This window comes from Apostichopus japonicus, chromosome 20 (assembly GCF_037975245.1).
Source record: "Apostichopus japonicus isolate 1M-3 chromosome 20, ASM3797524v1, whole genome shotgun sequence".
Taxonomy (NCBI): Eukaryota; Metazoa; Echinodermata; class Holothuroidea; order Aspidochirotida; family Stichopodidae; genus Apostichopus; species Apostichopus japonicus.
Genome location: NC_092580.1, coordinates 32,579,136 through 32,604,521, shown reverse-complemented (window position 1 = coordinate 32,604,521; position 25,386 = coordinate 32,579,136). Strand labels below are relative to the sequence as shown.

The following is a 25,386-nucleotide window of genomic DNA, read 5'->3' as shown; positions in this document are numbered from 1 at the left end:
AGAGTATAGGGAACCAATGAATCATTCAGGGATAGACTGGCAGTATCTACTGCATGCTGCTGCTCTGTTAGCAAAGGTTAGTTATAGGTGACATAACATGGTCCATCTATTAGTTACATAGAGTATAGGGAACCAATGAACCATTCAGGGATAGACTGGCAGTATCTACTGGATGCTGCTGCTCTGTTAGCAAAGGTTAGTTATAGGTGACATAACATGGTCCATCTATTAGTTACATAGAGTATAGGGAACCAATGAACCATTCAGGGATAGACTGGCAGTATCTACTGGATGCTGCTGCTCTGTTAGCAAAGGTAAGTGATATGTGACATAACATGGTCCATCTATTAGTTACATAGAGTATAGGGAACCAATGAACCATTCAGGGATAGACTGGCAGTATCTACTGGATGCTGCTGCTCTGTTAGCAAAGGTAAGTTATATGTATTAGTTACATAGAGTATAGGTAACCAATGAACCATTCAGGGATAGACTGACAGTATCTACTGGATGCTGCTGCTATGTTAGCAAAGGTAAGTTATATGTATTAGTTACATAGAGTATAGGTAACCAATGAACCATTCAGGGATAGACTGACAGTATCTACTGGATGCTGCTGCTCTGTTAGCAAAGGTAAGTTATATGTATTAGTTACATAGAGTATAGGTAACCAATGAACCATTCAGGGATAGACTGACAGTATCTACTGGATGCTGCTGCTCTGTTAGCAAAGGTTAGTTATAGGTGACATAATATGGTCCATCTATTAGTTACATAGAGTATAGGGAAGCAATGAACCAATCAGGGATAGGCTGGCAGTATCTACTGGATGCTGCTGCTCTGTTAGCAAAGGTAAGTTATATGTGACAACATGGTCCATCTATTAGTTACATAGAGTATAGGGAAGCAATGAACCATTCAGGGATAGACTGACAGTATCTACTGGATGCTGCTGCTCTGTTAGCAAAGGTAAGTTATATGTGACAACATGGTCCATCTATTAGTTACATAGAGTATAGGGAAGCAATGAACCAATCAGGGATAGGCTGGCAGTATCTACTGGATGCTGCTGCTCTGTTAGCAAAGGTAAGTTATATGTGACAACATGGTCCATCTATTAGTTACATAGAGTATCGGGAACCAATGATCCATTCAGGGATAGACTGGCAGTATCTACTGGATGCTGCTGCTCTGTTAGCAAAGGTAAGTTATATGTAATATATTTTTATCTGGTATAATTAATAAACAGATAATTCATAGATAGACTGATTGTTATGTGATAGATGTTACTTACGTGTTCCTTCCATGGTCCTTACATGGTCATTGCATGATCTGTCCATGGTCCTTGCATGGTCCTTCCATGGTCCTTACATGTTTTTCCATTATCTATGAAGTATAACGATGCAACACATTAATCAGCAACAGATTATCTCATCTTAGTGTTAAACTTAATGTAGAGGATATGTTCAAAGAAGCGTAGAAGCTTTCTCCTGGTAGAATTAAAAAGTTTTGTTTGTAAATGTAGTCAGTGTTTTGAACCATACAAGAAACCATCTTTTCTCCCAAGTGTTCAATCTCATTCAGATGATTAAGTACACTGAACCATCAACAAACCAGGCTAAATGCTTAGGGTTAGTGGTACGGCTTGAAACCTTTCTTAGCGGGAGAGCTTACACTGTACATATCTTGTTTACCTCATTAAGGAGGTACGCGGGTGAATGGTGGACTAAACCACTGTACAGAACAATATATCAAATGATAATAGCAGGTATCAATATTTAAATGACTTAGTTAAAATACCATGGTGACACACCCATTTAATCCTACCCTGTGTGGGTTTCTACTTTTGTTTTTGTTTTCACCTTTGACCTGAACAGTGCCGTTACAGCCTTCAGTACACATACCCGTATGCCTACTATCTGGAATCTGGTCCAAGGAAGAAACTCTTTGAGTACCAGCAAGCACAACTTGAAGCTGAAATTGAAAATCTCTCCTGGAAAATTGAGAGGGCAGAAAAGTACCAGAGAGGGGTAAGTTTGAAGGCATATTACAAAACCCTTTCTCTTATTATCAGAATTGGGAAATGACGGTCGTATCATGGTAACTATAACAATGACTACTTTGTCACAGAATCTTAGAAGGAAACAGGGACAGGCCTAGAAAACATTGTAAGGTTCAAACCAAGTGGTAATGTTAGTTTTGAAATGTGGCAGACATTGTGTCAGGACACTTATGTAGGAGACATTAAGAGACATTAATGTTGCAACCATCAGCTTTATGTTCTTTTACATGATAAAAAGGCAGTTAGGGGATGGGGGATACATTCATACCATTTAGGGGAGGGGGGGGGGGGGGGTAATTGCACCCTTCTAGAATTTTCTTTACTGATCTCTGCATGCATCATTCATGATCAGTGTTCTCTCATATTTTCTCTTCCAGGATCTACAGAACCAAATGAATGTTGCGGAAAAACGGAGACAGACACTCTTTAAAGATTTCTTTCCAACATGAGATGGGAGACCAAAAACAAAAGAACAATCAGAGAGAGCAAAGTTTGGGAAAGTTGCCGCAAAAGCGCCGAGTTGACCCGATTGTGATGAAATCACGTAAAAGGAAAACTAGATGTGGTGGTTCCATCAGAGTAAACCTTGTTGAAAAATCAACTTTATAGAAAAAGACTAAAGGAAACAGCTCATTACGGTAATAATAAATGAACTGTCGTAGTTTTCAATGTCCGATACCTGTGTGGTGATTATCAATTTTTCACCACAGCCAACGTCATGACAACCACTGACACGACCATATTGTTAGTGGGGATCTTCGGCCACTGCCTTAATCAACAGAGGGGGCGCTGTCATATCGGTTCTCTCTAGTTCCACGAAACTTGCCGAGCTGCAGTCTCTGAAATCACTGAGAATTCCTTTGAGAAATCTCTGACAGAAATCTCTGACGAGTTAACATGTGGTTTTTATCACTCATAGCTGGCAGATTTTAGATTTCTCTAGTAATTAGTAAAGGTGTGTCTTTTGAAACATATTTTCATGACTAGACATATGTTCCAGCGCTTTACAAGATCTTTGGAAATGTGTAAACACGACAGGCATCAGACTCAGAGCCATATCTATGGCAACAGTGAGGACCCAGCCCATGACCAGTGTGACAGCGCCCTCAGTGTGACAGGGCCCTCAGTTTGACAGCTCCCTCAGTGTGACAGCTCCCTCAGCCATATCCATGGCTCTGTCAGCAACGATGAAATGACAGTGCCATCTGCAGAAATGCTGAAGAGCGCCCCCATTGGGTAACGTCGTTTGTCTGACCTAGTCTCCACGTTCCAATATTCAAGCAGAGTAGTACCAACATGAATATAAATTGAGCATTTCCACCAAGTAGCTTGCTGTGTAAAATAGTTACATTTAATTGATCAAAATAGCCAAAGAAACTTACCGTCTGTTATTATAGTGTACATCGCAATACGTCATACTGAATTCCCAAGTCTGTGGAAAAAACACAAAGGTTGCCATCGTCTTTAGCTACAAAGCAAATGATTTAGTTATAATTTATAAACAGGAGATAAAAACTCATGATATGAACAAACTTCCATGAAACAGCTAAGAGTAAGTCTTAACCTGTTTTGTGAGAGATATCATGATTTAAATTGATATCAGAAGGGCTGCGATTTTATCATTGTGGTGGTGATGACAAAGTAGTGTGACTAGGAAGCAAACCTCTATGTTTTGATTTTGTTGGATTTCTTGTTTCCATTATGAGATGGTTATGACAGTATTTGACAGGGAAAAAAATCGTTCCGCCAAGTTTATTGCCAGTTGTAGGTGAAATTACAAAAAATCTCATAGTTTATGGGAGACATTCGCAAATTTATTACAGTCATCAAAAAACAAACATAAAAATTCAAAGAAAACCCTTAGCAAAACCCTGGCATTGGTGTATTGGAGTAGCTCAAGTGATCATTAATAGCATTAATAGTCATCAAAGCATTTAAAAATAACATTGTTGGCATTACTAACGAGTTAATCTTGGAATGAATGCAGGAAACAGGTGCAAAGATTTTTTCTAATTTTATTTCTATGTCAAAAACAAAAAGGAAATTAAGCTAATAAAGGAAATCTCTAGAACAACTGCCTCTATTAGATTCCTGTAGTTCTAGTGATGACTCATAGCACAGTGCACACCAAAGGCACTCTCTTAAATAGTGCCTTCTGTAAACAAACATCCTCTGTGTACATAAATACCTCCCTCCCCAACTCCATCCCCAACCAATAAACTAAAATGTTTCCCCATTCCTGTGATGCACATTAGTTTATGTTTCTGTTTAGGCTAACAACAAAGATAAGAAGTAAATCTGTTTAAGCAACGTCACAGTTAATAATAAGCCCATTTGAATAGTAAATTTTATGACCGAAGGTAGTGGTGGGGGTGCGAGGGAGGGGGAAAGATGTGGTTGGGAGAGTGTTAATGGCATGACTTTTCATTATGTTACTGTAGTGATAGGTAGACTGATGTTTCATAACTGGTGGTACCCCCTTAATGCACATTTCGGTGTGTAAGTACTGTATTTCTAAGTTAAAGCCCATTTGATTTAAGTTTAGAGATTTCTAAGTTTTCACAACTCATAGTTCCATGTATTAAACATACCTGGTCTGTTACAACACTAATAGTTTTGTATGGTCCACTTAAAACACTGTAATGCAGCATGTAACGTACTGAACTTGTGGTCCGTATTGGTAGACACTACCAAATGTTTTTGACTGCTTGAGTTGTCTTGTCATTTAGTATTACCTCAACTACGAGTGGTTTAGATGCGAAAGTTAAGACTACCTCAGGAAAGTGTTTTGTACTTCAGAGATGAAATTTGAGATGGACTGTATTTTCTTAGGATGTTATTATGAGATGAACTGAAGTATAAATGAAACCAGAAAAGATATCTGAGAATGCCTAGCAGAATGGTTTTAATACTTAATTAAATAGCTACATAAATATAATAATTCATAGGAGATATTATTTATTCATAAACATGTTGAATCGGCAAGGAAAAGGAACACATCTGAATATACTGGATTATCGAAAAGAAAAAAGTTTCTCAAGTATTTCATCTCAGATTCAACAATGGTTTTATAGTTTATAGATTGATACAAAACTTCACTAGGCTGCTGGTTATTGGTGATTCTAAAACCCCTTTTTGATCTGTTATTCTTCAATAATGGATGTTCAGGAATGGTCACGTAATGTCATATCAGCCTATCAGATGCAAGAATGAAAATAACATGGAAAAGGGGGTTGTAGAATTGGCAGTTACAGCATCTTTAGTCTATTACAAAGTTATTACAATCCAGTTTGACTTATGTTAATGTGCATGGTCCTAGAGCTGCTTATGGATGTTTGTGTGTAGTCCACACAAAATGTTGGTGATATTAATATGTGAGCGTCCATGCTATGTGTAGGTTATATTAATTGCCAGGTCCACACAAAATGTCTTGTATTAATTGTTTTTCAGTCATACACTGTACCTCTGGTTTCTAGAGTGTGTGTAGTACACACAAGATGCTGGTGATATTAATATGTGAGTGCCCATGCTATGTGTGGGCTATATTAATTTTGTCAGGTCCACACAAAATGTCTGTTGTATTAATTGTTTGTTCAGTCATACACTGTACCTCTTGGTTTCTAGAGTGTGTGTAGTCCACACAAGGTGTTCATTATATTAATATGTGAGTGTCCATGCTATGTGTGGGTTATATTAATATGTGTCAGGTCCACACAAAATGCCTGTTGTATTAATTGTTTGTTCAGTAACACACACACTGTGCCTCTTGGTTTCCAGAGTGTGTGTAGTCCACTCAAGACTGGTGATATTAATATGCGAGTGTCCATGCTAAGTGTGGGTTATATTAAATGTGTCAGGTCCACACAAAATGCCTGTTGTACTAGTGCAAGTTGCTAATCAGTGTTGACGATAAACACACTTCATTAGCTGCCATTTGTTACATAATGTTCTACTATTGGTAGAAAGCAACCCTAGGTGAGCAATTTGAACAGATTTCAAGCTGAGCTAGTTTGATTTGTTTGATGTGATCTAAGAGAGGGGCCTGGAAGGTGTGGGCAGGAGTAACAGTTATTGCTAACAGGAATAAAGGGCAACTCTGTTTTAAACTGACTAACAACTATTCAAAACTTGTTATGATTTTTAGAAGCATTATGGCATAAAGTGACCACAGTAACTTGGGGTGGGGAGTGGTGTTGGGGGGGGGGCAGGAGGGGATGAAGGAGTGTTACAGTTGGCGTAATTGTTTTCTTGATGATTGATTGATACTAACGGTATATTAACCACATTGCACTATTTATCTTGTCCTTTTAATTCAACTTTCTTCTGTTTTTGCCACTTTCATTTTGCTGCAGATTTCAATAAATTAAAAGTGTCATTGTTCACGTTGCCATGACATTGTAAATAAATCTAATAATACACTATAATGGATCGGAGTAAACCAAAATTGTTCTCTCTTTATTTCTTATAAATGTATAGAGTTTGCCCTAAGATTGTTTGTTGCCTTCGGTTGAAATTTAACCTAGAACAAGCATAGGTAGTACCCTTTCAGCATTATATGTACCACACATTCAGGTATGTCCCCCCACCCCCTGCTACCCCCCTCCTCACACCTGAATTCATTATGCAAAACTACAGTTGGATAACCAGAGCCCGTGTCAAAAATTATTACCCTTCCTTTTCAGTAGGACACAGAAGTCCGGCCTGACTGGCATATAGATGGGGTCAATACCAATTGAGTCACACAACTACCCCCCCCCCCCATTTTTGATACTTTCCCGGACCCCAAATTAACCCCACGCTCCAGTCCCCTCTCCCTCCACTCTCCTCATCAGGCCAATACAGATTTACAAACTTTTAAGTTGCAGTTTACCCGATGCCCATACTTTCTGTAATCTCAATGGTAAAGTCATTGCTCTTTTCTTAGTTAAATTGGAAAAATACTCAAATGTATAGAAAGACTGGATTTGCTCCTAACTTAAAATTTGGTCATGTTTTGAAAGTGGATTAAATCGTAATATTACAAATTCATAATATTATGTATTAGGTTAAGTCTAAATGGGTGGGGTTTGGTAGGGAGGGAGAAGATAATATTTCAGAAATCCTTAAATGTGACAACTTTCCTGGATTTTATGGATCTTAAGGTGAAATAGTGTCATAACCATATCCCACTCTAGAAAGTTAGGCTTTTTGTCCAAAAAGACGCAATTTAATGATAGTCGGAATCATAAGTAGTGTAACACTTTCCTCTTTGAGTAGCGAGGACCAGCCGGTTCCGGATTATTGGCCTAAGATGTTGTACTTCAATTGGTCAGGAACGAAGGCAAACGCAAAATAAATCCAGAGAGGTACATTAGCTGTACAGGTTGACACATATTTATTAAACGACTTCTTATAGAAAGGTACTGAGTATGTACTGAGAACTCGAGGCGTCGTACAATCTTGAGTCTGTATGACCCTGAAGCCTACCATCAAGATCTTTCCTCCAACGGCAACCAGAGTATACTGACCTGCCCCACCCAAGTAATACAAATTTTTTACGAATGGTGTAGCCTACTTTACCTTAGAACTTAGCTTAAGACATATTACCCAAATACTACAGTGCTTTCCCACCCTCCCAAACAATTGTACTCCTTTACAGAGATGAATGAGATTACATGATTATCCCTAGAAAATATCACATGTCTTACATCATTACATCACAATCCCAGGATAAATCTTATACCACTTGCCGATCCATAGGAACAGCCCCAAAAGCCATAATCTGGTAACAATTATAAACTTGTCTACTAAATGCCAAGAGAGATAATCCCCCATATAATTCCAAGGGGATAAACTATACCACAATGGCTCCACACCGTCTACACAAAACTTCCCCATTGCTCCACAACTTAACAGTTACAGCGTTACACTAGTATAATAACAGTTGAAGAAGTGAAGATTTCAAAAATTGCATGTAATGGTAAATGCTTAAAATGTACGAAGACCTAACGCTTTGATGGTGTTAGGATCTTCAGAGGTATAGGCTGAAACGAAAACAGAGACAAACTTTAGAAGACGTTAATTTGTTTTATAAAAAAAAAATAAAGCCCCATAGAAAACAACTAATACATATAATATAAACTACTTAGTTTCATTTCTATAATGTCGGTTTGCCTCGGAAGATCTTTTTCAGGTTAATCAAAAAGTGTGGGGATCCCTTGTAATTTCCCCTACCCCCCACCCTTCCCTCATGTCCCTCCCGCTGTTCTCCCTCCCCACACCTCCGTTGCGCACCGTACTGTAAGATATTATACTTAACAGTAAGGGTGTCTCCTCTTCTAAAGCATCTCCAAATATGTTATAGGAACATTTATAACGATGGTGTGAGCAGAGAAGAGTTAGAGAAGTGAATTTTAGAGCAAGGGGATTTGTATGGACTTGGGGGCCGTATAGGAACCGGTTCAGACTCGGGCTATTACGTGGACTCGGACTAGACTCGGACTAGGCTCAACAGCCTCGGGCCAAGATGAACTTCGATTAGTAATGGAGTTGACTACAACCCTGGGAATATTCATATTAGTTGTTGGCTAATTGAATGAATGATACAATTTAGAACAGAATGATTGACAAGGTTCGAGAATTGAAAATGTCAATTGTTAATAATAGTAATAATAATAATAATGTGACAAGTGAATTATTTTCCACACCAAAATAGGTAAGAACATATGGAGCGGATATGAGCTATTAATTTGATACAAAATTGAACGAGCTAATAACAAGTGGTTGAAATACTAATAAACGAAATATATCTCATTGTTTTTAATTAGAAAGAAATTATTCTGTCTCGCCAAGTTTTGTCACTTGTCAAGAAAATTTCCGAGATTGTAATTCTGTCTGTCAATTTCCCGCGCTCTGAAACATGTCAAAATCATATACTTACCTATTCCTATTAGTCAATCATTCATTATTATTTAACTGTTGGAAATCATTGCCATAAAAAGCCATCGTTACTTAACAGACTAATTAGCATCACACAAATTGACCTAAAAGGATTTAAGGTGACGATGGTAGAATCTTTAAAGCTGTCGACAGCAAACAAACTTGCTTCAAGTCGTCTATACGTGCAACACCACAGAGTGGAGTACTGTTAGTACACAGACTTGTCCCGCAGATTAAACACTAGTGAGCTATAAATAAGAAAGGTCTTGTAGATACTACATCAGCTAAATCTGCTTTTAACTGTCTACTTCCCTTGAATTTATGACTCACTTAAAACGTATCCTCTACTGCAAGTTGTTTTCTGCTTGGCCGATATTTTCGTTGCCATTGAGTTTAATTTAGAATACTCATTACAAACAACAAAGACCGTCCGTTTTAGAGGTAGCAGCCTAACTGTATAGGTCAACTGTATGGGGTTACATATCATATCATTATATATAGTGTAACAAACATGACTATAGTAATGCTTGATTTTCGAGTTAAACCGTGATTTTCTTAGGTTTTCATAACTGCTAATAAACGTTTGTCAATATTTCTTCCAAGAGATATTGTGAAATGTAACTGTGACGATCATGAACTGAAATTTTTAAGATCTAGATTTTTTAAGCTGAATAAAGTGGAGGTATCCTATTACCGATTAGGCTATCGAAGTAAAACCTTCAGGAGAAAGACATATATTTACTTGAAAATCGATATCTTTTTGAACAGGACGATATCAAGGAGCAGAAACTTATAGTGAGCTTACCACTTTCCAACAGCTTCAAAGTCTCTCGCAAGAAGTCATAACAAAGAATAGATGAAAATGTCTTCAGACAGCCTTTTACGATTTTCTTCTACCTTCAATTATTTTGGGTTATTTCTTATTTTCGTTTTAATCGGACATTGTTCGACTGTTTACTCACTACGAACTGGTGCCAGCGGTGTCTGTACGGGAGTGACAAGGTAAGTTTATACGTCATTTAACGGTTTTATATTATTATTAGGGTTCTTTCTTTAACAACTTTCAACTATATATGAGAACATTATTTCATCTTAAAGTATCACTTTTCAATTCGCAGATGTTTAACGCTCATATATTAAAGCCATACAAAATAGACTGCATATACGTTATAGTTGTAATATATCTACTCCGGCTTTTTAAGAAATAGTCACCTTTAAATTATTTTATACGTGGGAATTCTCCTTTAATGTCAACTTGATGATGACGTCTGTTCCCCTTATATATATATATAAATCTACCTCAACATTTTCTTGTAGCTTTTTAAAGTTGTACTACATCGCAAAACATGTTATTTGACTGGCCATAAAATTTCTTTTTGCTTGTTTCGTCTTGCCTCAGCTAAAGAACTGACCTAATGACTTGTGTTTGAGACTATATAAGTGATCAAACCACATTGTTTAATATGCCTCTGATGTGTAAGAAGTAATTTCTGAACAAAGTTAAAGTTGTAAAAGGAATCTACTGACGGCAGTTGCCATTTATTGGTCTGTAACATATCAAACGATTAACCGTTCTGTGACTTTTTATCTTTTAAGATATTCTCCAATAAGTTGATACCAATACATCATCAGATATTAATTCTTTACATTTCCACATGATATTTCGTGTATTCAGCTTGAAGGGGCGCAACTTGAAGGGGCGCAACTTGAAGGGGCGCAACCTGAAGGAGCACAACTTTAAGGGGGCTGGCCTGGAGGGGGATTGGAAGTTCGCTGCGGAACAGCACTACTGGCACATGTGTGAATAAAACAAGAAAATAATATAAATGTCATCTTTAAAATTGAAAACTTCAAATATGTAATGCTACCAATAAACATCACATCCTTGTATTAGGTTCTTTCCGTGTTTAGCTTAGGGCAATTTCGAAAAAGGGAATTCAAATCCTCAATGAGCTTAATTATAGATACAAGTATAAGCTCATTTAAATATAGACAAGGCTTGTGAAAAGTAATTGAGGAGGGAGGGGTGAGGGACGGGAGAGAGGGGGATGAGGGAGGCAGGGAGGGGAGGGAGGGGAAGGAGGGGAGGGACGGGAATGAGCGGGTAAGTGTGAACTGGCTATGGCTCTTTTTTTCGAACATTATGGGATTTTAATACCTTTAGTAGCTTCTAGATCAAGATCTCCTAAATAAACGAAGTCCTCTCGAATGAAAGTACAGTGCAATACCAATCCTGAGTATATGCTGGCCGTCAATATGAAAATAACAACGCTTTACATTTCATTATAAGGCTGCGAGTATCCCAAAAGTTTGAGTTCTGCTGTGTTAATTCAATTTCCTCAACTTGTTACGGGAATATCCCTGTGCTGACGAGTATTAGCATATACATAATTTAAGAAGACGATCGTTCATATTTGTATATTAACATGAAAATCGTAATTTTGCACCAAATATTGCCAAACATGCAAGACTACAGATCCCAACCTCCCTCTGAAATATTTTAGAAGGTGATCACACTGTTTTGGTGGCACTCTTACATGCCTCCTCCCTCCCCCTCTCCCTCGATTACTTAAACCGTACATATCCCTAGCTTAATTAATAAACACATAAACGTCGATATTGCGTTCTTTTAATATTATAAACATATTTTAAAAAGTGTAGATGAAAATTGATTTTCCTTTGTGCATATGTGCATCCCCTTCCCCGCCCTGCATGCCAACCCGGTTAAACACACGGACTGAAACATGATGTCGTTATAAAGATGCAATCTTGGAGTATATTGTACTGACTGGCGACGGGACGTTCGCTACATTAGTGTGCATACTGAACATTAAGACTCATCAACAAAGCATTATACATACCGAACAGTATACAATACAATATGACAATTGTTAAAAGGAAGGGCATTGCTCATTGTTCCTGGTGTAGCTATGCAAGATGTGTACATAGTGTTTCGCTTTTCGTTTCTTTTGTGTGTATGTGCATTGTTTTGTATTCTGACTGAGGACTTGAACAAAGGATTTCCAAGTCCCCAGACATCATTTGAAAAGAATTCCCATGTCCTCCGAAGAATTCTATTGTTAAGGGGGTATTGTTAAGGTTAGTGTACGTGGATTTAAACAATAGAAAATAAAACAATGGGGTCCTCAGTCTGAATGTAAAACACACCTGCGCGCGCGCGTGTTTGTATAGTTTTTTCTTTGTGTTCAATTCCCTAGCCGTCCTTTACAAGGAAATGATTTATTTTAGGGTATTTATATGCTGTCTGTTTTATATTTGGGAGTTTTTGTTTGTTAAATTACAAGTTTGGCACATTTTATATCTTATAAAATTAACATGATGGTTATATATTACAGCCAACAAACAATGGGATTACAATAAAGGTAATATTTTTTTTTTCTCATCGTTGACTTTCATTGTAAAGTCGAAGTTCCGTAAGTCATATCTATATATACCAGCTCATCACTTATGACTGGAAGCAATAAATTAAGTTTACGGAAATCCTGGATCTTATTCTCGGTTATTATGTTTCAACATCGTGTATTATGGATTGCATTACAATACGACCCTGATGTGAAAAAGAAAAGAATTTATGATCGTGTAAAAGTAAGTTGGCCTGATGTTTCGGTCCTAGCAGGACCTTTTTCAGAGGCTAAATCCTCTAAGGCCTATGAAGCCTCTGAAGAAGATCCTGCTAGGATCGAAACGTCAGGCCAACTTACTTTTACACATTCTCTTACACAGTCTCTTTAGTGGACAAGCAGTTTGCTAACAGTTTTATTTTATTTTGAAGAATTTATGATCAATTGATCGATACAAAATTATTACATGTGATGCAGAATGATATGAGAATCCAACATTCAAAGTGTCATAATAAGAAGGTTTATATACTAATTGGAACAAGAGCAAAATCAACATTAGGAGCCTCCGTTGTTATGCAAAATAGAAAGATCTAAATTTACAACATGCATATTCATATTCGAAATTATCTCTGAATATTCATTATCCTTCAAGAGACCGACAATATCGGCGAACAGAGGTGACTGATTGTGTTTTTTAGTCTGCTTTCCTCTTTGCCGGATAATGCACTGCATTAATTTTTATAAATATTTTTTTCTACAGAAGATCAATTTCAGTTTTTGGATTTTTGCTAAATAGTGACATGGAATCATTTTTATTCACTATATCCAACATTTTAACCCAGTTTGCAGTTTTGCCCTAATATGTCACTTCGTGTACAGATATATAAGCCTAAGCTATTTTTAACTGTGACTTCTCATAGAGTGTCCGCTATACTATGCACCAACGTATTAAAGCATATATAGTTGAATCGTTTGTGTGTGTTTGAGTGCGTGTATGTGCGTGTGTATGTATCTAGGCTGTCTTTCGTATATCTTCTGTCTCACTGTTTAAGTATAACATTGTTGTTTACATATTTGGTACAAAATACGATGATTTATGACCAAACGTATATAAGCAACCGTTTTACTGTTACACGAAAACTCCCCATAATTCCCCCCCCCCCCCCTTCGCCTCATCTCAAACCTCATATGTCGGCATCCCTCCCCTTGAGGTAGGTTTACTTTGATCAAATTTAGCATTCAGTATTTGGAGGCTAAGGCAGATTAAAGAGCTTTAATTATACAATGAATTGTCCTTAGCACTCAGCACTTATACTATATAGAACGAACCGTGAATAACGGTTGCTAAGTGTATATATAAATACACACATGCTGGAAAGCGTGACTTCGTTGACAATCCGTCTACGCTAGCCTCCCTAGTATCCTATAACCAAGCAGACACGTGACCTACATGTAATGATCACGCTTCCTTTGCATGTCATAACCAATTACATAAAACATAAATCAACAATCCGGAAGTTGCAGTCATTTTTATTTCAGACTTTCTTTAACAAACATTATATAACTTCATTGATCAAGTAACTTGTGTCGAAGATTTGCATGTGTATACATTATGGAGAATTTGCTGTTGGATATTTTATCCGGATAATAAAACAGTGAAGATGCTCAATATAAGATAATGAATAAGATCCTCGGGATTATATTAAAACACGGGATTATATTATTCACTCTTTTTGGATAAATTTGATATTTTTCTGTAAAATGCCGTATAAACCCATAATAATGAAAGTTCATAGAGCTGTTATATGATGAATGAGCTGCAGATATCAATCTAAACAAAACACGAAACATACTAATGCTTTCAGTTGGTCGTAATGAAATCAACAAAACCCATGGACGGATCCAGGATTTTATATAAATGGTGACCATGGGATCGTTGAAACCGACTTCCTATGTAGGGGGTCTGATGGGAGTATCCTAGCCTAAAAGACAACAAATTTAAGACGTGAAATGGGTGCATAAAGACGAAAATTGTTTGTGTAAGATTAAAAAGTGGTGTATGTCCCCTCCCCCCCCCCACCCCAAACAAAACTATAAAAAAAAACTCGAAAAGCAAGACAGAACCGTAACACGAACATCACATAATTCATATGAAATAAGCGAACATTTGAAAGGAAAATGAACTTAAATGATGATATTTCATCTGCAGAGAGCTTTCAACGTTGATAATGGAAAAACATAATGACTTTTTTTTATTAGTTTCAGTTCTGGTTAATCATTTAAATGTCATTAATGTTATCAGAAATGAGCAAAATCCTTCATGGCATTAGATATTGTTAATATCATAGATACTAAGCAAGTTTCTTTTTTGTTTTAAAACAAGACTCTACTTTGCGATTGATATGCTTGTTTCATCTAACTAACATGCAACTGACTACACTAGCCTAAACAGAAACTTAGCATTAGGGCCTATACTGTCGAAAGCCAAGGTACTACTAAGCCTTTCATAGTCAAAGGTTAATTTATCCATAACATTGAAAAGGTATTGAAAATGCAACCTGCACTGATACTTTGCATTAGAATAATCTGTTTATTACATTTTTACATCTAACTTTGCCATGTAAGACAGAACGACGGTGGAAATTAATTTTCATGATTCAATGCCACTATCTAGGAATCTTGAGTGAGTTGGGGGGGGGGGGGGCAGCATTTATGGAGCACACAATACTCGTATCCTGTAACTTGTTAAGAATTTGTACACATCGTGTATGGAGGCATAGAAGGGAGAGGGGCCAGTAGTTGGCACAGAGAGGAACGGTCCCAGTGTTCCGGCTCGATTACGGTCTGGCCTCTTGCAAGAAGTAGGTGCTCTGTGGTTAACGGTTACATTTCTACCATACCTATACATAAAAACAATTAAAATTACTTCTAAAGAAAAAGAATTCTCGACGAGGATGGGATTCGAACCCACGCGTGCAGAGCACAATGGATTAGCAGTCCATCGCCTTAACCACTCGGCCACCTCGTCCCACGTGTTCTTAGGAAATCAATAAACTGAATAAATAAGGGATATTCATTACCTTTGACAAGTTCTACAATTATTGCTATGGAGACCTGGACAGCTGTTCAAGCAAACACAAACATCAAATCAATGAATTCATCCTAATGTAAATAAGATCACGTAATTAAGTCAATAAGTTGATATAAATACTCCCATCTTGAAATAGGTATCCGTGATCATATTGTTTTATACAAAACCTTTTGACATTCTTTGTTATGAGTACAAATCCAGAAATAGAAATGGGAAGGGGATTGGTCGAGGGAAGTGAGGATTAGCGGGGTGTAACCTGAGTATAGCCATTTGCAGTTTAAATCTATAACGGACCTGCTCATTTGCAGACTTATTTAAACTAATGATGCGTTGATAGACGTACCTCCATTTAATGATGTTCAGTGATGATTTAGGGTGTCCACCAGCTGGGCCATGACCCACGCCCCCACATGTAGGGCCGTGGGCCCTGATCCCCACACCCCACCTGTAGGAACCTTCATAATTATAACAATGGCCACAATGTCACTCTCATCGCGATCCGAATATCAGAGATGGGTTTCCGTGAAAATTAATTCTAGCCTACTGTACAAAAATACCAAACACCGGCGCTCGTGGGCGTTATACAATAGTGCTCACAAAGCAGTTATGCCTAGCAGATTAAAGTTTAATATTATTGTGAAGTGATCATTTTCGTGGAATTTATATATCTCTAACGGATATTAGTTTATATATTTTATTAATTAACTATGCGGAAAGGCCCTTCCCCACTGACGACTAACCTATGGTTGCCAACCATAACCCCCCACACCCCCCCCCCCCCATAGAGCTAAATCCGGCCCGGTATTAGTACCGTAATAGTTTATTGCTGGTTTCGGTCAGTGATGTGTCCCGTAAGTTTAACCTTCGGTTGACCTGTTTTTTTTTTAAACATTTTAATCATCGATTCGACAATATATTCCCAAGATTAATTTAATTCTGTTAAACTATAGCATATGATACATACTCTGGATTATACACCATGGTTTAATGTGTCGATTATAAAATGCTGCTTGCAAAGAAAGTCATATATGTAGGTCAAGCTGTGACCTTAACAAATTTACACTGATAAGCTAATGAAATATTCAAAGAAAGAAAAAAAAATGATAATGATAATAATACATTGTGTCTCTTAACTTTTGGCTTGGAGATTCTGTTGATCGATATGGTCACCTCAGCTTTGTTGAATTTGCTTTAATCTAAAATTTGGAAAAGCTGTTTCCATAGTGATATATCAATCAACAAGGAAAGGGAAAAGGGAAGTTAGCCTTCATTATTGGATGGATTATTTGAAATAACCATTGAAGTAAACGATTACATGCCAAATATTATTATTTGCCTGTCTTCTTATTACATATTGGATGTGAGTGACAGTTTGGCAAAAAACCATGAAAAATGACGGAAATTGATTATATGAACCTGACCGACTTTAAGTTTTTTTTTATGACAGGAAATTCCGAAGAAAAAAAAATGTTGAATTGATGGGGTCACCGTTAGGTTTTCCGACTACACCAACTGTGGTTTGAAGATCTTCAACATGAATTGAAATGGAATAGTTTATCAGGGGTTAGCAACCTAATTGAACGACACCTTGGAATTCTTAAAATTCGATTTTTTACAGTTGATACGTCGTTTAAAGGAAAAGGGTTAAAAATGTGTAGATTGATTCGGTTCAAATATTGCAACTTGTTATAGACCCATTACCCCCCCCCCCCCCCCACCCCAAGTTCCCCCATATTTTATAGAGCCCAGTCGCCAGTATAACAACCCGTAACAATAACAGGTTTTTCACTGCCGGTCGTCTATACTCTAACACAAAACAGGCGCGTATCCAGGATTTTCTAACCCGGGGGGCGCGAATTACTATCTAAGCGGAGCGCCACCATCAGTTGGCGCGCAGCGTACAAGAAAATTTCTGGTTTTGATACCCCCCAGATCACCGGAAATGGCACTTCTCGGGCTTGAAAATGAGCAACCAGATGTACACTTTTGCCTGAGAAGCAAGTATTTCCCAAAAGTTTTTTTTCCATCCATAACCTTTTTGAAGATTGTCAGCAGTCACACATCATGTTCGACCTGATTGCATGTCCTATGGATGATTGCTTTTGTAGGTGATTCTACGTCACGGCCCAGAATATCCGAAAGCCCCACTTTTGAAGGTTTTAAGCCCATTATTTGTTGAGAATTTGAAAATTCCCATTTCTCGTGAATAAAATCACTTGAAAACATACCCATAATGTTGCACAAAATTCAATCTATGGATAACAAATATAGAAAATATTGCACGAGTAGAGGAAAGTATGATGAATAATGTTGGTGAGGAAATTTTGGAAAATTCCGACAGAGTTAATTTATTGGTGTAGAAATATTGCAACCTCTTATAATGGCTATTGTAAAACTTGGTTGAAGGAACAGAAAAATAGGAGATATTTCCGATATCAGGTATATCGAAAGCGAACACTACACACATAGGCGTAGGTCCCGTAGGAGGCGGGGGCTGTAGCCCCCCCCCCCCCCGCAACCCAATTTTTTCCAAATTTTTTCGGACACCTACTGAAAGAAAAATAAATAGCAATGAATAGCTTAAAAATGATCTCCGTGGTAATTAAAATAAAGTTGTAAGCTTGGCCGACATTACTACTGTAAAAGAGAGTTTTGACATAAATGGATCTGTATGGTTTTTCTCCATCTACATAAGATATTTGGTTGTTTACATTAGCATTTGGCGGTATACTGTGCAACTTTGACGGACCGTGCGGTACACAATGCCATTTGATATAATGACCGATGTTTGCTTATATGATATTGGCATCGATATGTTGAACGCGCGCTTTGCGCGCGAAAAATTTTGGCTTTTTTTTTCGGGCAAGTCATTACAGCCCCAAATCCAATTGGGCTCCTACGCCTTTGACTACACACATAGACAGTTTTTGAGGCTATTCATCGTGGAAAATGCATTTCAATGCTCACTGATATGATGTTATATCTGCTCTTTGCTTTACAAATTCGAACAGGCGTGTAGCGAGTAATTGCCTGTAGGCAAACTATATAAGCGAAGCGCCACCATGAGTTGGCGCGAAGCGTACAAGAAAAATTTTGGCCGAAAATGCCTCCCAGATCGTTGGAAATGACACTTCCCAGGCCTTGTAAGTTGCATCTAAGCATTGTCTATTTTGAAATTACTAGCGATGTCATAAAGAAAATTTGCTCGGGGGGGGGGGGGGCGGTCGCCCCCTTCCCGAAATGTTCCCCGACGACTCGGTCGAGTTCAAGACCAGCCACAGTTGGTTCCATATAGCACAATTCTACAATTGTTTAAGGCGTCCATACACACACACGCGTTATGATAGACCATATATAGTATTTATATAGATACATTAGTGAGAGAGGAAAAATGGATACGTCAAAAATGGAGTTGTCGATGTAAGGGGTAGGGTGAGGCGCACACCCCTTCCGTAATCCTTGATCTGTCACTGGCTACCTGTGTATATAATAGGGATCAGCGCTTTAACTATGACTGTTCCTCTTTCTCTTCCCGAGGTCTTGGCTATCTTCTACTCCCTCCTTTCTCCTTTTTCCCCTTTTTTTCTTTTTCTTTTCCCTTCCTTCCTCTCCTCCTTTTCTTTTTTCCCCCTCCTTTTCCCTTTTTTCTTCTCTTTTTTTCTCTCCTCTTTTCCTTACCCGGGGGGCGCGCGCCCCCAACGCCCCCCCCTGGATACGCACCTGCAAAACACTACCACCTCTGACTGGCAAATTGGATTTCGCGTTACAAAAAAGAAAACTCTGTCTCTTTAAGCGTTTCAAAATAAACGTAAATCCCACCTTCTTAGCAGGCAATTCCTTCCAAATTGTCGCATAGAGCACATCAATCTTTCTTATTCTTCTTTTTTGGACTTTATGTATAAAATTTACCCATATGGGCTACATATATGTTAATTTATTTATTCTCACCTTGGTGGTGGTATAGGTAATTCGCATGCAATGTTTTATCGCGCTCTCTATGTCTCCCTCTATTGTGATAGTGTTACGACTTGCATTTGAGAAATAAATGGAATTTGAATTTGAACGTACATTACATTTGAAGCTATTAAGCCATGTCCTGTATTTGGAATTAGTTCAGGGGTTCTTTTTCAGTGCTATTTTAAGTAATCATGTATTTGACCCTTTGATGGTGCTATTAACACCTTCTTTCGGCGTTCCATGCGGATGCTTGCATGTTGAAGATATAGGACAGCTGATGAGAGAATCTCTAGCGATGACAAGATTTGAACTGATATCATCATATCATTTTGGCGCCAAATGTTTCTTTCTGACAACAGCTTGTATTTTTAAGGGTGAGAAATGATGCCAATAGGTTCTTCGTATTAAAGAAGGGAAAACAATTTTACATGAGAGAATTTGTTGTGACTCGTTAGACAATTCAACAAGGATGCCGGTGGAAGAATGGAGTGAGTGAGTGAGGAAGGGGGTATTTGGTATGGTGTGGTGGGGGTAGGTTCAGTGGCGGACTGGCCACACGGGCATTTGGGCAATGCCCTGTGGGCCGGTGGGCTGGGGAGCCTGGTAAAAATTACAGCCCATTTTCACAGTAGTTGAAAGAATACAGACGGGCTGTGTATAAATATATTTTTAACTGTGGGATTGAAATCAACATGTTAGTTAGTCTGTTTGTTCGTAACAAAAAGCCGTGCTATGGGCAACCCGTCCGTGCTAATGGATTTGATTTAGTTTTTTTCCCCATATTTTTCAAGCATGTTGTCACAAAATGCTTGAAAAACTAAATAAAATCCAGTCTAAAACACATATTTTTGTGTACTTTTGTTTACGTTTTTGACTTTCCTCAGTTTAATCAAGTGTTGCTTCTGGAAATTATTTTCGGTCATTTTTAAAGGATTATTGTAACCTACAAAATTGAGAAATATAGCACCATTTTGCATCTAGGCAGTCCTTAACTCCAAAAAACTCTCAGTGGGGAGGGGGACACCCTCTCCCCTTAGACCTCTCCCCCAGGACGGCGATCACTATGTAAGTAGCATATCAATGAATAATGGGCCGGTCTAGGTGGAAAATGCCCGGGCAGGTTTTAAGACCCAGTCCGTCACTGGGTAGGTTTAAGGAGGAACGAAAGACTACAACCTTATTCACGACCTAAAACGTGCCTTTATTCAATGTCCTCTTCACAGACCTACGGGAAGTGATACATATGACATGAAAGTTAAAAGATTTATCGGAAATGGATGTAATTAAATCTATAAATGACCTTGACCTTTATACGACTACCCAACATTCAAAGAGATATTTACACTGTAAAAAATTTCTCTGTATATTTACAAAAGAAAAGCTGTCAATTAGTTTCCATCTGTTTTTTCATCAGTGTACAACAGCAACTGTAAATGCACAACTACGGTTTGTGTAGGAACAGATTCATTTCTATTTATTCAGGTAGAATTTTATGTGGTAACATGGAAAAGGTGATGTAACATTCAAAATACTTTTTGTATATTGGTCGAACTTTTTTCGTTTCTAGACAGAATGTTTCCGTTAATTTAACAAATAACAGTTTGTATACACAGTAAAAAGTTGTGGTTGAAAGTAAAAATTATGTATTCAAATGAAGCTGCTATATGTTGGTAAAGTAATTTGTGATCCTAGGCGAATCCTTTGTGGAGAGGAATTTGTTGTACATGAAAGAGATTTAGATGAAAAAATAAACGTTATACCAAGAGGAACACATTGAGAGAGTCAAATTTACCAAACACACATATCTTTATTTACCAACATGCAATCTTGACAGGTGTTTTAGACTTTTAGAATATCATAAACAGCAAATGTGGAATTAGCACTGCAAACAACAATGTAACAATATATCACACTAACATGAACAGTTTAGATATCATTCCAAAACAGGGATAAAGTGTGAATTTGTCTACCAGTGCGTTGAAAAACAGTGATATTATCATACTACTACTAAACTATTTCAGCATATTAATCTGGACTTTCCTGATGATATTAGACTCCCAAAGGTAAAATACTATTTAAGCAAGATTGAAAAATGCTGAATAGCAGGGGGTCAATTTACCTTATGAACCTACCAAGGATACTGCTGTCCATTGTACTTAGCACTCTTACAAAGAGATAGTGTCTAGAATGAAAGAGCAACGACTAAAAAATACTACTCTATGACATACTAAAGAAAAAAGAAACAAAACAATAACATGAACCTGGAAACCACTTAAGTTGCATTGAAACTGAACCTGAAACAAAAAGCTATTAACAGTGTGAAACTCAAATACTATTTATATGCTTAGAATTAAAAGGATTTCTTCTAGTAAAAATACTTTGTTTCGAATGAGTACAGTTGCTACCCTTGGAAATGAGTTTTACTGCTATCAGAACAACTCCCAAATCAATAGAAAGAAAAAAGAAAACAGTTAGATTGATGGTCAATGTCAAAGTGATGAAACTTCCATTGAAATGCTCAGGCACACTGGGATATTTTTTTGGTAAAATGAACCCTTTCCAATATAAAGAACAATCAGAAAATCTACTTGACAGTGCTCAAATTTGGGATATTTTTATATAATTACATCCAACTTGTACTGAAAAAGCTACGAGGTTGTTCTGTACAGAATCATATTTTGTATTTAAGAAAATACAATGTTTGGTTAAAAGACTTCTGAAGCAAGCAGATTACCTTATTGTTTATTAAGTATTTTAAAAATCAACTTTAAGTTACATTGTAACATGAATCTGTAAAATTTAGTGATTTATAGCAGAATAGTTCACAGATTCAGCGCTTTTGAAATGGAGGTATCATTTAACAAAAAGTATACAGCATTAAACAAAACAAAATTAAATGCAGTTAGCTCAAGTAGCTTAATACTTTTGGCCACATTCACTGCATATCTCACTCTCTACTTTCCTTCATCCGCTCACAAAGAGAAGTTACTTTCGGATTTATACACCATCTGTAAGATTTCTTTGCCCTAGACCCTCTCCCTGGATCAATCTCGAACAGTATTCTGTAGGGAATAATTTGAAAAAAGTTTCATGAGTCCAATCTATCCTTGTTTACCAAAAACATCCTAGTGCTTAAACACTAAATTTATTCAATTTTGGTAATAGTATCCCCAAAATTAGTTAAACTTCACATAAAAGTTATATATAAATATATATATATAAGTAAAAGTTTGTATCCATTTTATTATATATAAACTGTTGTTATTTGCATGCCGTGACAGGTGCACTAGTAGTTTAATGAAAACATTTAATGTTGCACAACATTTGTTGGCATTGACACTGACATAAAGCTATTACTGAACAAACTTGCTTTGCAGTTCTTCTTGCATGATCTCAACAAGATGGAGGACTGTAGTTTGAATGCACCTCCTTTGTTAATCTGTCAAGAAACTAGGTTTAAACTGTACCTCTGTATGTATTCCATGGTTGCTTGAACCTCAAGCTATGGGATAGCATATGTTGAACACATAGTAGCTCATGAACAACATCTTCAACACAGCAATAATGGATGTAGGATACAGCAGAGGTTCCCGATCAACTGTTATTGCCATTCTGTTTCTAAGAAATGGATTGCAACCTGTTACATAAAAATAAAAGCATTTTTTATTAATATCTTAAAGTATAAAGATCCATGGATTATAATTTTAAAAGCAATTTCATTCAGAAATTATGTAAGAGTAGCCTGCAAGTGAAACTCTTGCACTCTGGATGAATCCAGTGGTCACGGTGATGCACTTTACTACAAAAAAAGTCAAAACCTGATGATCTAGTGCATAGATATGTGAGACCAATCATAGTCTTAGGATAGAGATAAAATGAGTGTTTCAATACCATCTTCTCTATGGTCACGATAGAAGTGACTTTTCAAAGCTGAATAACTTACAAAAATTCTGTTGCACTTTTCTTCAGGACACGTAAATGAAAATTTGGTTGATTTTGATGAAGCCTGTAGTGACACATCTTTCTAGCTGCAGTATCAGAGTGAACACCACATGAACAAGTAACCATCTGCAAGAGAGTAAAAACATATGGAAATTAAAACCTTTCGGAAATGGGTCAGGCTCTCCAACAATACATTACAAATCCGGTGCCCCTGACTATTCCATCTCAGGTTTAGCTGAAGCCAATCCTATGAAAGGAAAACAATCAAACACTTTTGGTTACATATATATTGACAGATGACAAATCATATCAGTTAATACTGTAAGTAGGTTACAGTTTGGCATAATTCATAACACCCACAATCAACACATTCATGCTAAGATCGGGTTAGTATAGCATACAACAGTGCATACATCAACTGTTCATGATACTTAAAGTAGGCTAGGGGCAATTAGCAGCTCAGGCACAGTTCTGGATGGGTGGGGGGGGGGGGGGGAGGAGGGCTAGGAGGTAGACTTTGCCTGTAATTTTTTTCTAGCTCGCAATAATCACAATTCCCCTTTACAAAGAAATTTCCTTCAGGAATTTTTTGTATAGTTAACTTCCACCTAAGCCCTCTCCCACTCAAACATACCTATAAATACTAAATTTTGAGTTCAAACATCTTTGGTTCTTGTGATATCGTGTTTATACGCCAAGGCATCAAATGACAGGCACATAGTACATACAGGGTTTCCCCATTGCATGCAGTAGCATCCTTCAGAATTGAACAAGGAATAACAAATGGTTTTACCGACCAATAATTAGTTTTCAAAATTCAGCGAGAAAACAAAACAAGTTGTATTGGTAAAATTCTGATTTATCACTGGAAAAACATGATTTATCAGACAAAAAAAAAACAATTTTATTGATCGATGATCTATTTTAGTGATAGACCAGAGTTTGTTAACCAGAAACCTAGCCTAGATTGTTCATTTCTGAATTTTAACATTTGGCGTGCCATAGGGGACTGCACGACTCCCCCAAGATTCAGGACGGGACTGCACGACTCCCCCAAGATTTAGTGTAAGCCGATCGGGGGCTTCAAACTAAACAGTAAAAGTGATATCAAGAAGTTTCCTGAGAGAATCTATGTTATATAGTAAAGAATAGATACTGATTGGTGACCAGTGTCTAGGCTGCGTTATATCATAGCCAATAGAAACGATACCGCGAAAGAATGAATGTAAGCTTAGGTTTGGTATGACTGTCAAAACAGCTACGACGATATGCTAGAAGTAAGCGATTGTATATGCTCGCCTAACAAAGAACTGCCATAGCATCTTGTGCTAGTATGCACACAATGGACCGACATGTCAGAGAGCTGTTCTGTCGGCCTAGCCTACTTGCTTTGCCGCTTATTTCAAAACAAACAAACCAACAAACGAACGTTTAATAAATGCTTACGTAAAAAGTAACAGTTTCATATGACTCAATTCACTATAGTTGCACTCATGTTAGGTTAAAAAGGACTAAAAAGCTTTGAAATCATAACTTACCGTAATTACAGCGGTTTCGGACCTTCGGTGCGCGCGCCCAGCGTCATTCAACTGTAAGTAGTGTACAAAGGTCATCTTCAACTTTGCGACACAGTTGTTAACTTTACTATTTCGCAAAAAACTCGTTGATTGCGTAAGACTAAACGTATATGCTACTTTCTATCATTCCAACAACGTATAAAATACGATTATCGTTTTATGATGCAAGATTTGGTGTAACGTTTTCGCGGTCACTTCGACCGCATAATGAAAACTTGGATCGAGCCTGATGCTTTTGTTCCGACACAGCAGTTGATGTATTGTTATGAAGATTTTGTTCCCATATACAGAAAATGTTGTTACAATACATTTTGTAAATGGACAACAATTTTTTTTAACAACATGATTAAGTTTAGTAGATGAACGGCGTAAAGCTGTTATATCACAGACATTTTTTACAGTGTACCTTCATAATCAGTTTTCACGTGAATGGGAACAGTTTTGTGCTTTGTACAAAATTAATATTGAAAATAGATA

General features: G+C 37.3%; 2 protein-coding genes, 1 long non-coding RNA gene and 1 other non-coding gene across 4 annotated transcripts in view; 2 read left to right on the top strand and 2 right to left on the bottom strand.

Annotated features, from left to right (window-relative positions):
• LOC139961126 (E3 ubiquitin-protein ligase ARIH2-like) overlaps positions 1 to 6,506 on the top strand; it is a 44,142-nt gene extending 37,636 nt beyond the window's left edge. Inside the window, exons 13-14 of the mRNA XM_071960032.1 lie at positions 1,878 to 2,030; positions 2,440 to 6,506. Of these exons, the coding sequence (XP_071816133.1) occupies positions 1,878 to 2,030; positions 2,440 to 2,511 (225 nt within the window). The 3' untranslated portion in view covers positions 2,512 to 6,506. The remainder of the gene's footprint in view (positions 1 to 1,877; positions 2,031 to 2,439) is intronic.
• Positions 6,507 to 9,277: 2,771 nt separating this feature from the next.
• Positions 9,278 to 25,386, top strand: part of LOC139962103 (uncharacterized) — a 41,921-nt gene continuing 25,812 nt past the window's right edge. The window contains exon 1 of the mRNA XM_071961982.1: positions 9,278 to 9,982. Coding sequence (XP_071818083.1) covers positions 9,837 to 9,982 — 146 coding nt within the window. The 5' untranslated portion in view covers positions 9,278 to 9,836. The remainder of the gene's footprint in view (positions 9,983 to 25,386) is intronic.
• Positions 15,289 to 15,370, bottom strand: Trnas-gcu (transfer RNA serine (anticodon GCU)). The gene has a single exon. It is a non-coding gene; the product is annotated as a tRNA-Ser (tRNA).
• LOC139961603 (uncharacterized) lies at positions 20,736 to 25,309 on the bottom strand. Its single transcript, XR_011790922.1, has 3 exons — positions 23,334 to 25,309; positions 22,858 to 23,027; positions 20,736 to 22,452 (listed from the first exon to the last, which is right to left on the bottom strand). It is a non-coding gene; the product is annotated as an uncharacterized lncRNA (long non-coding RNA).